At 42.3% G+C, this 15,649-nt stretch overlaps 1 protein-coding gene across 1 annotated transcript in view; it reads left to right on the forward strand.

Annotated features, from left to right (window-relative positions):
• ANKFN1 (ankyrin repeat and fibronectin type III domain containing 1) overlaps positions 1-15,649 on the forward strand; it is a 393,710-nt gene that overhangs the window by 181,069 nt on the left and 196,992 nt on the right. Inside the window, exon 3 of the mRNA XM_060395103.1 lies at positions 8,029-8,163. Within this exon, the coding sequence (XP_060251086.1) occupies positions 8,029-8,163 (135 nt within the window). The remainder of the gene's footprint in view (positions 1-8,028; positions 8,164-15,649) is intronic.

Consider the following 15,649-nt stretch of genomic DNA (forward strand, 5'->3'; position numbering starts at 1 on the left):
CCCACGCATCCCAAATGAAAATGGAGACGTCAGCATAAAAGTAGGGCAGCTTATCTTTGCTTCTACTATCACACCTGTTTTCCTGACTTCATAAAAGTAAATCCTACTATACAGACTCTTACTGGCACCTGGGAAGTAGAAAGAGATCCTATACTAATACATTTAACTACATATTTTCATATTAAGATTTTATTTAAAAAAAAATAGGAGGAGAAAAGGAAAACAACAGGAGTAGGAGAAAGTGGAGAAAGAGCATCCTTAAAACTCAAGTCATCTTGTTGTTGTTGTTTAGCTGCTAAGTCTTGTCTGACTCTGCAACCCCATGGACTGCAGCCCACCAGGCCCGCTCTGTCCATGTGGTTTTGCCAGGCAAGAATACTGGAGTGAGTTGCCATTTCCTTCCTCCACAGAAGTCATGTGTCCTTCAGTATTTTGATTTATCAGCTTGACTACTTTAACTTGTATACTGAATCCTTATGCAAGTCTTTATGGACTCTGGTTTCCATGCTTCCTGATGAAGAGTGATGTGATTTCGTGGGTAGGTATACATGTACACAAGGTTTTGAAATCATATATTCTGAAAGTCGCTTTATTGTCCTGATCTAAACAAATTCTTTCACTGACTTATAAGTGCATGAACAGTATCAACATTTGAAAATTATTTGAGGATTCTATACAACATTCTTACAGGAAATGAAGACACAAAAATGCCTTTGGCTTTGAGTTGCAAACAAAAAATCTCCCCAGAGAATTAGCAGAAATGAAAGTTGTGAATGGAGATGATGCCAGTGTTTCTGAGATGGTTCATCATCTTCCCCAACAACCTCTTTATAGCCCAAGTCTCACTACACAGAGGCATGATCAAGATCCATTTAGCAACCAATTTACTGTAAATGCTTTTCTTTATGATAAAATACAGTATATCAAGGAAGGTAGGTGGCCTTGGGGGTGCTTGTAAGGAGAAGTAACCTGTGCTAATTCCTCTCGGAGAGATTTAGGTGAATGCTGCCACCTATTGATAGGTGAAATATATGCCACAAATTCCTACTCTGACGTGGTGGTGTGCTAATTAATGTTTATCAGAGCAGATCTCATTACTCAGTTGGCCAAAACGTTTTAACAGCCCTAAGTTCATAATTCTTCATGTATTTGTGAGTTTAAAAAAAATAAGTATGTTATACTAATTTAAAACAACTCACAAATTTTATTTCTGGTAAGAGGCAAAGGAGCAAGGTAGAAATGAGGTAGAAATGAGCTTTGCAATCAGAGACCTGGGTTGAGTCCCAGCTCAGCCCCTCAGCACACAAACAAGTTAATTGATCCCTCTGAACTCTAGTTTCCTCATCAGTAAAAAGTAGATAATCCTCTTTGTGTGAGGATTCCGTGATACTGCTGCATAACACACAGGAGGTATTTGATAAATGGCAGGATTTATTATTATTTTTCACAGAGTTATTAAAAGTAACTATTTCTGATGCAGGGATTGGTAATATGACAAACCACATCATGTATCCACTCTGGTGAATTCTTCTGTGTGGTTCAATTATCCTTCAGCAATGCTGCTTGTCTAGTATCGTATCTTTGACATTCAAAATTAGGACAGCGTGAACATAAATATTAGAACTTTAAGTGTGCCAATTGAGAAAATGAGGATAAATGAGCTTCATTACCAAATGTCTCTGGACTGCCCTAGAGGATATATGGGGCTGAGCAGATAAAGAATTATGATAAAAACTTTGGAGTTGTGTATAAATGGGGCTTTGTGACCTGCTGGATAAGGTGGAGACTTAGAGCCAGACCTAGGAGGTTCACATTCCTGCCTCTGCATGGTGTGGGGGATCCTGGGCTCACACAGACAATAGGGGATTCATAGCTGGAGAATTCTAATGATGACTGAAAGGAGGGTGGCAGCCAGAACAAGAAGACTTTTCAGAAGCAGGACCCTGATTATCACATTGGTGCTATAGCCCAGCGAGAGGCTGCTGAGAGGCCGAATGAAGCCGTTCTTGGAAAGCTTTCAGTGAAGTGTTTGTAACCTCCTTAAGAGAATCCCATTTCTCAAAAATGCAACGCTGGAAAATCTCACATGATTAGTTCAGATAAACACCCTGTCATCAAATCACACTAGAAGTCATACGGACCGTCTCTTTTTGAAGAGTCTTTTTGAATGTCATGAGTCTAGTTTCCAAGACTTAGAGAGAAAAAAAAAAAAAAAAAAAACAACCAAAAGAGGGTATCTCAGGATATTTGAGGACCTTTACTTTTAGTCTGAAAGGTCAACTGGTGCTTAAAACAAAATAATCAAGAAATACCATGCCTATGAACAGTTTGCACCTTTTGAAAAGGTCTGCTTGGGATTGAATAGGCAATGCCCTCCCCCACCCCTTTTTATTTTTTCTTTGGGGCTTAAAAATTGAGAGGGAGGAGGAGGAAGAGTTTCACATTCATTACTAACAACTTCACACATAATAAGCATGTTCAGATACACCCTGGGGTGTTAGTTTTCTTTTCCTATTTTTTTTGTCTCCTTTTTAGCAGCTTTTGATAAGTAGCACATTTTATTTTTGAAAAAAGAATCAGAGCCGTTACTGAGCAGCCTCGCCCTAAGGAAGGTCAGGAGATTAGGGAGCGGAAGTAGGCTGGCCAAACTCTTTGCTGACCACAGTAAGGGACTGCCGCTTTCTTCCCATAATTTAATTTTGAGACTCTGATGAAAAGGCACCCCCTTAAAAAAAATCTTTGCTGGGAAAAAAAAAAAAGAGTGAAAAATTGTTAGAAAATGATCATCAAAAAGTGATCAATTTAAATTTATGTCTTACAAACAAACCACATGGAATTAACCGCAGGGCAGAAGTATATTTGCAACAGACATTCTCAAAATATGGGCATGCTTTTGCAGGAGAGACTGGACATTAGTAGCTTCTGATGTTGGTGGGTTTTGGCCTAATTTCACAAGTGTTCTGAAATTCTAAACGTTGCACTTCACAAATCAGAGACCAGTATAGTACTAAAAGGAACCTTTGAATTTAACTGGCCCAGCTCCCTCATTTTACAAGTGGGAAAAACGAGACCTCACAATAGAAAGTAACTTGCCCAAGGTCACACAGCTGCTGAGGAGAGCTCCACGGCTCAAGCTCAGAGTCCACACCCCAAACCAGGGTTCTTTCCACTGAGCTAAATAACTCAGAGATGGGAAATTGCAAACCCTCACATTTAACTGGGAAATCTTCTTTCAAGGGAAATTCTACACCCGTCTCCTTGCAAGTGATAACCTAGTGATTGCACTGTTTTCATCAGTCATATTTTTACAAATAGGTAGACTCATTCATCAGAGAAGGTGATGGCACCCAACTCCAGTACTCTTGCCTGGAAAATCCCATGGACGGAGGAGCCTGGTAGGCTGCAGTCCACGGGATCGGGAAGAGTCGGACACGACTGAGCGACTTCCCTTTCCCTTTCTCTCCTTGCAAGTGGCCCTGGATCTTTGCAGGCCTGTGTGCTAAGTCACTTCAGTTGTTGCTGACTCTTCGTGACCCTGTGGACTGTAGCCTGAAAGTCTCCTCTGCTCATGGGATTCTCCAGGCAAGAATACTTGAGTGGGTTGCCATGCCGACCCAAGGATTGAACCCATGTCTCATACGTCTCCTGCATTGGCAGGCGGGTTCTTCACTAGAGCCTTCAAGTTTAGCTGCGGCTGAATGGCTTCTTCAAAGCCACCTAGGCACATTCATCTGGCTCCAAGGACTTGGCCTTCTGATCTCTTCTCGGTCTTCAAAAGGATCTCAGAACATGACACGAATGCCTAAGTTATTTCTGTGTTTGATTACTGGGATTGAGTAATGCCATCACTATCTGCCATCATGCAAGTTGAAACTCAGCTTCTTTCACCATCTCACTTCGTCCACCTGTACCGCTGACAAATTCTAAAGCTCTACCTCCAAAGAATGCCCCGTGTTCATCTCCTAATTTGCACACTCACAGACCCTTAACAGCAATGTCTTCCTGCTTAGAGATTCTTACCACTTCAGTTCATGGTCCATGATGGCTAGACTGGAAGGATCTTGAGTCAGCTGCACTGATATTCTCCTACTCAAATCTCTGTCAACTGTACATAAAGTCCAAACTCTTTAAAACAGTGTTTGAGTGCTCTCTTTAGCCCCTGCCTACTTCTGAAACTTAAATTCCATTAGATCCTCCCATCACCACTTACTCCAGCCCAACGGGACTACTTGTCAATCCCCAAATATTCCAGGAATTCTGTGCATTGTCTCCACTCCTTTCTCTTCTTTCCAATGTCTGGAGGTTTTCATTCCTCCAGATCCAGTTTAAATGCAGCCTGCTCTGTAAATCTTCCCGACGTATCCCAGAAGGAAGTAATAATTGTTCTGTTCCCTTAGCACGTTGCTCATACTTTTATGACATGTATTTAATTCTGCCCTGTATTATAAGTCACATCTCCCTCACTAAATCGACCTCTTCTGTCTTTCAAAAGATATCTCATTCGTCTTGGTACCCCTCCTCACCAGAATGTTCCATCCAAAGCTTTGCACATAATAAGCACTTTCCTTTCTTAATATTTATTGAGCATTTACTATCTATAAGACACTAGGCCAGGCAGGGTAAGGGCTGGAGGAAGAAAATTTTAAAAATAAGTAAAATGCAATCCCTGTCTTCAAAGGAGCTTTAATCAGTGAGACACATCCATGAATGACCTAAGCAAGTGAACTGACTGTGGGGGTGGAACTGGGTGGAGGGGAAGTGCTGAGCATGAACTAAACATTCTCAGTGTTCCAAATGAGAACTCTGATTTTATGATATGGAGGGTGGGGCGATGGAGGAGAGGTAGAGGAAAAGAAAGAGTAAGTGAAAGTCACTTAGTCATGTCCAGATCTTTGTGACCCTATGAACTACACAGTCCATGGAGTTCTCCAGGCCAGAATACTGGAGTGGGTAGCCATGCCCTCCTCCAGGGGATCTTCCCAACCCAGGGATTGAACCCAGGTCTGCCACACCGCAGACAGCTTAGCCACTTTACCAGCTGAGCCTCCAGGGAAGCCCAAGAAACAGCAAGGCTGCTTTTAAATGCTATCTCTGGGCTCTGGTTATTATTAGGTCTGACTGATCCAACCCATCCTTCCCCCAATACCAGAGTAACCTTCCCAAAGCAGGACTCTGATCATTTAACTCTCTGTTCAGATGTTTGTTGTTGAATGAATGAGCATCAAATAATTGCAGGCTTTTGTTAGGTGTTATAGAGAATACCAGTTTGTAGGGATGAGACAAACTCCAGGAAGCAGCTGGAGAACAAAAAGCAAGAACATGCTGTGTAAGCACTGGACCTGGCATGGGACAAAGTAAACGTGTGATTGGACTAATGGAGAAAGAATAATCAGAGAAGACAAGCATTCAATGATGGCCACTTGGCAAGAAAATTACATACACTAAGTGGATTTTAGGGTTCCTTTCAATTCTCAGACCCCTGTTATTCTTTGAGATGGTGTAGTCATCATTCAATAAATACATGCTAAGTGCTTCCGCAAAACACTCTCTAAGTATTTTTTGAACACCTTCTATAGGCCAGGAACTCTGCAAGACACTCGAGATAGAGCAGTGAATAAAAGGCTGTATTTAAACTCTTACAGTAAAATGGAAATGATTGATGTCAAACAAAATACAAAAAAAAAGAAAAAAATTGTGATGGATATAATGATGGGAGGGTATAAAGTGCTATAGGACCACAGAGTAGGAAGCTTAAAAGCTCAGGGACTAGAAAAATATCCCTGAGAGATGATGTTTGAGTTGAGACTCTAAAACCATACATGAGTTAGCCAGACAAAAGAGACTGAGCATTTAGACAGAAGAAAATCATATGCAGAATTCTGGAGTTTAGAGACAGCATTGCATGTCCAAGAACTTGAAAGATACTCAAAAAAGTTACAGCATGAAGGGCAAGTAGGAAGGTAATGAGAAATTAGGCTAGAGGGACAGGCAGAGCCAGACATGGAGACTTTTGCAAAAGTATGATGGGGGTTAATATTTATTGATAAATTTTTCATAACATTAAAGTATTTGACATAGTGCATCTAGCCTACTAAGTAATAATCAATGTCTGTTGAAGAGTGGATTAATAAGTGAATGGATAAATGGTTCTCCTTTTCAATAGACACGGGCTCATGAAATGACTCAGTTTCAAGTGTTTGCTCCAAAAAGCAATGCCACTAATATAGAAGGCATCACCCACTTAGTTTTGCATAGCGGATTGAACTAATAACCCCTGTGAGGCAGCCCCTAACCTCAGTAGAATTACTGAGAGTCACCTGGCTTACCTCTTAAGTCAATCTGCCTCAAAAATCAAAGACTTCCTAGAGATAAGGGTAAAGTTTTACCTGGCAATCACTTAGGCTTAAGCTGTGAGAGGGTAGCCTGACTCTTTCTTAATCCTTGATGAAAAAATTAGCCTTCTCATCCTCAAGGGCATGCATATTCCCAAATCAGTTTATTTCTATCAATGTTTCCATGGACAAATAAGTTCAAGGGAGAGAAAAAGAGAAAGTAATCCAGAGAGAGACTTTGCCTTTCAAATGAGAAAAAAAGTACAATCGTGCAAAGCCAAACTGAACTCCTCCTTTGGACACCAGTTTTTATGTCACTGAGCCTTATCTCGGATCTCAGCCCCAGAACAACTACTTGTTGGGGATGACTAAGCTGCCAGGATGAGGTGTGGTCTCTATAAAGTGGGAAGACTTTCAAGAATACAAGATGCCATTCCCAGGATTCTAATTGGTAACCAGGACATATATTAACACTCCACCCTCTTGCTTATAACCAAGAGACTTTCTCCTGATTTGTTACAGAGTCACATTCAAAATAGGGGAGTTGACTGAGCTCCAGGTATAAATCCCAAACCAGTGTCGGTGCCTAGCAAAAGGGTCCAAAATTATTTCTGAAGTCATTACAGAAGCTAAGCTTTCATTTGGCACAAACAGAATCTGAACAGAGCTTGAGAAAGATTTTCAGTGCTGTTGCTAGGGACGTGTGTGTGTGTGTGTGTGTGTGTGTGTGTGTGTGTGTGTGTGTGTATCTACATGTGTGTATGTGTGAGTGTGTGTGTGTATTTACATGTGCTCTCAATCAATGATGCTCCCTAAACATAATAAGCAGCCTGTGGAGGTCACTTGCCATTTTATTTCAGAGAGAAATATGAAAAATGCCTACGTAAGTGGCTTTCTAGGAAATCTATTCTGTGTGTCTTACTCGTCGCATAAAGCATAACCCCGTGAAAGGAGCCAGGTGCATCCAGATGCGGCTGGAATGAAAGCGCTGGAATCTTCTTCCTAAAAACTGAGCCTGTAGGTGTCCTAAGTCCCAAGTCTGTTGATTACTTTCTCAGATCCAGCTCAGAAAAAAACTGGCATTGGTTGAGCAGCCCCAGGGAGACTGGGACCTTTCTAAAGATGCCCCTTGTTCCTACTAGGAGAAGTATTGCTCGTGTGCCACGAGGTGAGAGGATACAGCTGCCGCCTGTGTGCTTCTGGTCCCAAGCAGCTATGGGCGTAAGAGGGTATCTGGCCCCAGGAGGCTGTGGACCATTTGCAGTCACAGATTGCTGGATGGGCTCCAGGATGACAGACGATATTTCTTCCCCTGCAGTTCATACAGGGCAAAGCTAACTGGCTTCCTCATCGCCCCTTTGCTCATCCTTGAGTGACAATCTGTTCCGATTCAGTCTTGTTTGCCATGAAGCTTATTTTCCCTGTGGGCCGTTCCTAACGGACCTCACAGTTACAATAGGCTAAAGCTGCACGGGAGTCATAGTATCCGTTCACTACACGCAAAAGGGCTTGAGAAATCAATCCCTCCCGGGGCTGCAGTCCTGAGAATACACCTAGATTCTGAGCCAAGCTGTTTCCTTCCCCCATCCTCTCCCTGTACATCACTGGCCCTTTCATTTTGCCTTGAGATACCTTAGTGATCATGACTTCGGCTCTTGCCTGTAGTAATCCTCCTTACATTTTACTCTTTACACAGAATAGGAAGGAGGTTTGCTTGCTTTGCGCAGAGGCTGAGCCACAGGAGAAAGCAGAGCCAGTGTGATTTATTGAATGAAAGCACTGGACAATTACCAGCAACTTGCTCCTCTGCTGCCTCAAACAACCTAACCTGGTAAGTCCAATTTATTGTCGTCTTTCTTCATGTGAACGTGAGGCTTTTTTAGTTACTGATCATTTTTAAAATATGTATGTGTTGCTGTGGCTTAAATGATGTAAAAAAAAAAATTTGCATCTTCCGAAGTTAGCTGCAGGCAGCCCAGGAAGATTGCATACAGGCCATACACAGTGGTTCTGCAATAACACAGGCATGTTTGCGTGAATAGGTAAAAAGGGGATAGGGAAGCTCCATTTCTGATAACTGGGCATTTTGTTTGTAGCAAGCTTAAGGATGTTTGGTGCTTGCATAACTGATTAGCATTAGCTATGAAAAATATCCTATTCTCTTGTTGTGTGAGATCATTTTCCACTGGGGTTCCTGAGTACCTACAAAATACCTGTGGGATCCAGAAAAGATGGATTCCATCACACTGATAATCCTGAATACAAATCTAGGCATATTGCTGTCTTTAATCCAGTTTGCAGGCTGGACATCCAGAGCAGAATGTTAGCATTCTGTCCATCCTGGGTTGGCATGATCATAAATAGCATCATGATTGGATGCTGAGGATACCCGCCAAAGGGACACAGTGAACGTGCACGCAAACCCTTGCCTGATCCACTGCCACTTTCAATGCCCACATTTCTCAAGTTCATGTGTTGTTCCATGAACGCATATAGTGGGAAGGATGTCTTAAGTGTGAAAGTGGAATATTTTGAGTGCCCTGTTACCCATGCTGGCGTTGGCCCAGCCAAGGCAGCTAGAAGTACCACTGACAATCAAGGCTGAGTTTGCTTCTATGCTTGGCCCCAAAAATCCCTGTACTCATTTAATTTTCTCCTGTTCTAAATAAGACATAAACGAATTTCTGCAGAGGGAGAAAGTGAGTGGAGAGAACTATTGTTTTTCCTACCATCTCCATCACCACCGCCTCTCCTTAGTTTTGTTTGCCTGGTTACCGCAAGACGTTATGACATCACCAATCCATTTCTGGTGGGCTCAGAGTCTACATAAATGTCATACAGAGTTTGATGTCTTTGGTGCATTCTCTCTGCAGTATATCACTGGCTGTTCAGATGAAGCTGTGGCCTTGAGTGCTGACAAGGATGCATGATGATGGAACAGTGAACAGCATGTTTCTCTAAATACAAAGCAAAGTTAAGAAATCTGAGAGATGGGTGGCCTTTTGCCTAGTAGAAAGTATCCCCAGGCCACTGAGTCACAAGAACAGGGTCATTCTGCTGCATGATTTGGCTGTTTCAGCAAATGATGGCACCCTAACAGGAGCGAGACAGCATTGTTTAGTGGCTAGAGATGTCAGGAAAGGCAGTCTCTTTCGGTGATTTCCCCAGTGGAGTGTGTGTCTTTGAGAATTCATTTACTCTCCCTGAATCTCCATTCCTCCACTCCTTCCATTCCTAGTTGTTTCAAAGAAGACACACTAAGGTCAACTAACGTATCTATGAGTTACGACTTAAACCTTTCTTGTTAAAGGATGCAATAGGCAATCAAGATCACCGTTAATGGGCTTTAATCCAGAGCCTGTGTACCAAAAACCCACAGATGAGAGTTTACGTGGGGATGAGGAGATGCATGCCCCCTCCCTCATCCAACAGAGATTACACTTAAAGCATTGGAAGGGGAGCATAGAGATGAAAAATGGCGTTTTTAAAAAACTTAAAATTCAAATAAATTGGTCATGTAAATAATTTTTTCATCATATTGCACAGTAATAACTGATTTTCCATACTTGGATAAAAAGATACTGAAGGTCTTAAATGTTTGAAATAAGCAAACGTGTGACTACTTGGGGAGCGTTAAATCAAGGATGAAAGAAATCCATGTAATGAATTTATGAAAACTTTCAGATGTTCTAATTACCCCCGTACCTATGTACATGGAATTAGCAGCTGCAGATGTATTATGATGTTCTAGAGGTTCATCAGCTCAAAAAAAAAAAAAAAATCCATCTCCAGGACTAAGATAAATGAAATTATTTTATCTGGGATTCAGTTAAGCATTGCTGTCCTTTATGAAAGACAGATATTTGTTCAGTTCAGTTCAGTTCATTTCAGTTCAGTCTCTCAGTCATGTCTGCCTCTTTGTGACCCCATGAACTGCAGCACGCCAGGCCTCCCTGTCCATCACCAACTCCCAGAGTTCACTCAAACTCATGTCCATTGAGTCAGTGATGCCATCCAGCCATCTCATCCTCTGTCATCCCCTTCTCCTCCTGCCCTCAATCCCTCCCACCATCAGGGTCTTTTCCAATGAGTCAACTCTTCACATGAGGTGGCCAAAATATTGGAGTTTCAGCTTTAGCATCAGTCCTTCCAATGAATACCCAGGACTGATCTCCTTTAGAATGGATTAAAATGGACTGGTTGGATCTCCTTGCAGTCCAAGGGACTCTCAAGGGTCTTCTCCAACACCACAGCTCAAAAGCATCAATTCTTCGGCGCTCAGCCTTCTTCACAGTCCAACTCTCACACCCATACATGACCACAGGAAAAACCATAGCCTTGACTAGACGGACCTCTGTTGGCAAAGTAATGTCTCTGCTTTTCAATATGCTATCTAGGTTGGTCATAACTTTCCTTCCAAGGAGGAAATGTCTTTTAATTTCATGGCTGCAATCACCATCTGCAGTGATTTTGGACCCCAAAAAATAAAGTCAACCACTGTTTCCACTGTTTCCCCATCTATTTCCCACGAAGTGATAGGACCAGATGCCATGATCTTCGTTTTCTGAATGTTGAGCTTTAAGCCAACTTTTTCACTCTCCTCTTTCTAAGGACAGATAATAAGTTAAGCCACTGATCCACGTGTACATATGAAATCCCTTCAGTTGTCTCCAACTCTTTGCAACCCCATGGACTGTAGCCCGACAGGCTTCTCTGTTCATGGGGATTCTCCAGGCAAGAATACTGGAGTGGGTTGTCATGCCCTCCTCCAGGGGATCTTCCCAACCCAGGGTCAAACCTGCATCTCTAATATCTCCTGCGCTGGCAGCTGTGTTCTTTACCACTAGCTCCACCTGGGAAGGCCCAGTCACTGATATCTTACCATAAATCAATGTATTAAATTTTTAAATGTATGTGTTAAATGTATTAAATGAATGTATTAAATATTTTGTACCTCAGGGGAAACCAAAGAATGCTACATTAATATTATATTAATTCTATTGCTTTCTATCTATTTTATACCTGTCTCCAAGAGGTTCCTTCATAATTATTATTTCACTCTTGATCAGAAAACTAAGTAGCCTTTAGGACAAGCTGCCTCACTTTTTACCGGAATGCTTGGATTAGACAATATCATCTAGACTTCCTCTAGGCCCTTGAGAGTCACACTGTGAAAAGCTGGACTCGCCTTCTTTCTTCTTTAAATCCACTTTTCCTCCTGTGTTCTTTTTTTTTTTTTTTTAATTATTGGTGGAAGGCCTATATACCTAGCTAGCCAAGCAGAGAACATAGAAGTCAGTTTCCTAATTCCTTGGCCTTTCCATCCAATCACTAACCATGCTTGGTTCATTCTATCTTCTTCACATTTTTAACCTGCCCAGCCCTCTCCATCTCTTCTGCCACACACTGTAGTTGAAGTCACCAGCTCCCACAGGGGCTTCTTCAAGACCTTGGTTTTCACTTGCCACTAGTCCTGTACCACCCTCTCCCCTTCTAGATGCCTCCAGAGTAATTCTGTAAAAGTGCAAGCATCAGCTTTGTCTTAAAATCCTCTAGTGATCCCTATGGTGAACAGGTTGAAATCTGTGCTCCTTAGCGTGACAGGTGAAGTCCTTTTCCATGGGGATGGTCTTCATCCCTGTCTCCTGTACAATGTCACAAACCTCATTCCATAGTTCATCAGGCACTCTATCTACCAGATCTAGGCCCTTAAATCTATTTCTCACTCCCACTGTGTAATCATAAGGGATTTGATTTAGGTCATACCGAAATGGTCTAGCAGTTTCCCCTACTTTCTTCAATTTAAGTCTGACTTTGGCAATAAGGAGTTCATGATCTGAGCCACAGTCAGCTCCCGGTCTTGTTTTTGCTGACTATGTAGAGCTTCTCCCTCTTTGGCTGCAAAGAATATAATCAATCTGATTTCGGTGTTGACCATCTGGTGATGTCCATGTGTAGAGTCTTCTCTTGTGTTGTTGGAAGAGGGTGTTTGCTATGACCAGTGCATTTTCTTGGCAAAACTCTATTAGTCTTTGCCCTGCTTCATTCTGCATTCCAAAGCCAAATTTGCCTGTTACTCCAGGTGTTTCTTGACTTCCTGCTTTGCATTCCAGTCCCCTTTAATGAAAAGGACACCTTTTGGGGGTGTTAGTTCTACAGGGTCTTGTAGGTCTTCATAGAACCGTTCAGCTTCAGCTTCTTCAGCATTACTGGTTGGGGCATATACTTGGATTACAGTGATATTAATGGTTTGCCTTGGAGACGAACAGAAATTCTGTCGTTTTTGAGACTGCATCCAAGTACTGCATTTCAGACTCTTTTGCTGACCATCAAGGCTACTCCATTTCTTCTGAGGGATTCCTGCCCAGAGTAGTAGACATAATGGTCATCTGAGTTAAATTCACCCATTCCAGGCCATTTTAATTCGCTGATTCCTAGAATGTCGACGTTCACTCTTGCCATCTCGTTTGACCACTTCCAATGTGCCTTGATTCATGGACCTGACATTCCAGGTTCCTATGCAATATTGCTCTTTACAGCATCGGACTTTGTTTCTATCACCAGTCACATCCACAGGTGGGTATTGTTATTGCTTTGGCTCCATCCCATCTTTCTTTCTGGAGTTATTTCTCCACTGATTTCCAGTAGCATATTGGACACCTACTGACCTGGGGAGTTCCTCATTTAGTATCCTATCATTTTGCCTTTTCATACTGTTCATGGGGTTCTCAAGGCAAGAATATTGAAGTGGTTTGCCATTTCCTTCTCCAATGGACCACAATCTGTCAGAAATGGAAAAAAGTAAAATGGCTGTCTGGGGAGGCCTTACAAATAGCTGTGAAAAGAAGAGAAGCGAAAGGCCAAGGAGAATAGGAAAGATGTAAGCATCTGAATGCAGAGTTCCAAAGAATAGCAAGAAGAGATAAGAAAGCCTTCTTCAGAAATCAATGCAAAGAAATAGAGGAAAACAACAAAATGGGAAGGACTAGAGATCTCTTCAAGAAAATTAGAGATACCAAGGGAACATTTCATGTAAAGATGGGCTCGATAAAGGACAGAAATGGTCTGGACCTAACAGAAGCAGAACATATTAAGAAGAGGTGGCAAGAATACACAGAAGAACTGTACAAAAAGATCTTCACAACCCAGATAATCACGATGGTGTGATCACTCATCTAGAGCCAGACATCCTGGAATGTGAAGTCAAGTGGGCCTTAGAAAGCATCACTATGAATAAAGCTAGTGGAGGTGATGGAATTCCAGTGGAGCTCTTTCAAGTCCTAAAAGATGATGTTGTGAAAGTGCTGCACTCAATATGCCAGCAAATTTGGAAAACTCAACAGTGGCCACAGGACTGGAAAAGGTCAGTTTTCATTCCAATCCCAAAGAAAGGCAATGCCAAAGAATGTTGAAACTACCAAACAATTGCACTCATCTCACACGCTAGTAAAGTAATGCTCAAAATTCTCCAAGCCAGGCTTCAGCAATACGTGAACCATGAACACCCTGATGTTCAAGCTGGTTTTAGAAAAGGCAGAGGAACCAGGGATCAAATTGCCAACATCTGCTGGATCACTGAAAAAGCAAGAGAGTTCCAGGAAAACATCTATTTCTGCTTTATTGACTATGCCAAAGCCTTTGACTGTGTGGATCACAATAAACTGTGGAAAATTCCGAGAGAGATGGGAATACCAGACCACCTGACCTACCTCTTGAGAAATCTGTATGCAGGTCAGGAAGCAACAGTTAGAACTGGACATGGAACAACAGACTGGTTCCAAATAGGAAAAGGAGTACGTCAAGGCTGTATATTGTCACCCTGCTTATTTAACTTCTATGCAGAGTACATCATGAGAAATGCTGGACTGGAAGAAGCACAAGCTGGAATCAAGATTGCTGGGAGAAATATCAATAACCTCAGAGATGCAGATGACACCGCCCTTATGGCAGAAAGTGAAGAGGAACTAAAAAGCCTCCTGATGAAAGTGAAAGAGGAGAGTGAAAAAGTTGGCTTAAACTCAGCATTCAGAAATGAAGATCATGGCATCCGGTCCCATCACTTCATGGGAAATAGATGGGGAAACAGTGGAAACAGTGTCAGACTTTATTTTTCTGGGCTCCAAAATCATTGCAGATGGTGATTGCAGCCATGAAATTAAAAGACGCTTACTCCTTGGAAGGAAAGTTATGACCAACCTAGATAGCATATTCAAAAGCAGAGACATTACTTTGCCGACTAAGCTCCGTCTAGTCAAGGCTATGGTTTTTCGTGTGGTCATGTATGGATGTGAGAGTTGGACTGTGAAGAAGGCTGAGCACTGAAGAATTGATGCTTTTGAACTGTGGTGTTGGAGAAGACTCTTGGGAGTCCCTTGGACTGCAAGGAGATCCAACCAGTCCATTCTGAAGGAGATCAACCCTGGAGTTTCTTTGGAAGGAATGATGCTAAAGCTGAAACTCCAGTACTTTGGCCCCCTCATGCGAAGAGTTGACTCATTGGAAAAGACTCTGATGCTGGGAGGGATTGGGGGCAGGAGGTGAAGGGGACGACAGAGGATGAGATGGCTGGATGGCATCACTGACTCGATGGATGTGAGTCCGAGTGAACTCCGGGAGTTGGTGATGGACAGGGAGGCCTTGCGTGCTGTAATTCATTGGGTCTCAAAGAGTTGGACATGACTGAGCGACTGAACTGAACTGAACTGAACTGTGAAGTCCTTGATCACCCAGCCCTATGACTTCTCCAGGCTTCTTTCTCAAGGCCCTGGAATGGTGGTTGAAATGTACCACTGAACATGTCAGAGCCCAGAAAACTCCGGTCAGATCTCCTATAGACACTGATCTACCAGCAACACCGTGATGGTTCACAAATCCATGTCCTAGCTTGACCCAGCCTGCCAAGAATGCCTTTTTCTTTCCTTCCTACATTCCTGCTCAGGCACCACCTTCTCTCACCCCTTTCCCCACACCCCCTTCTCCCATCACCACCTTCTCTCACCCACAAAGTTAATCACTTATTCCTTTTGCTACTTCTTGGCCTTAGACATTTGAGACCAGTGTCTAGACATTAATTTATCAGATATAGACCTTTATTTCCTGGGTTTAAAACCTAGATCTGTGCCTTAGCAGTGCCTCAATTTCTATGTCGAGTGAGGATGATAATAGTCCTTATTTCACAGGGCTGTTGTGGGATTCGATGAACTGATACATAAATTAGTATTCTAAACAGTGACTGTCTCAGAGAAAGTGCCATGAAAGTAAAACATATTATTGTTACATATTTCACATATCACACTATTGCATAGCTGCATACACTT

Source organism: Ovis aries, chromosome 11 (assembly GCF_016772045.2).
Source record: "Ovis aries strain OAR_USU_Benz2616 breed Rambouillet chromosome 11, ARS-UI_Ramb_v3.0, whole genome shotgun sequence".
In the NCBI taxonomy this organism is placed as follows: domain Eukaryota; kingdom Metazoa; phylum Chordata; class Mammalia; order Artiodactyla; family Bovidae; genus Ovis; species Ovis aries.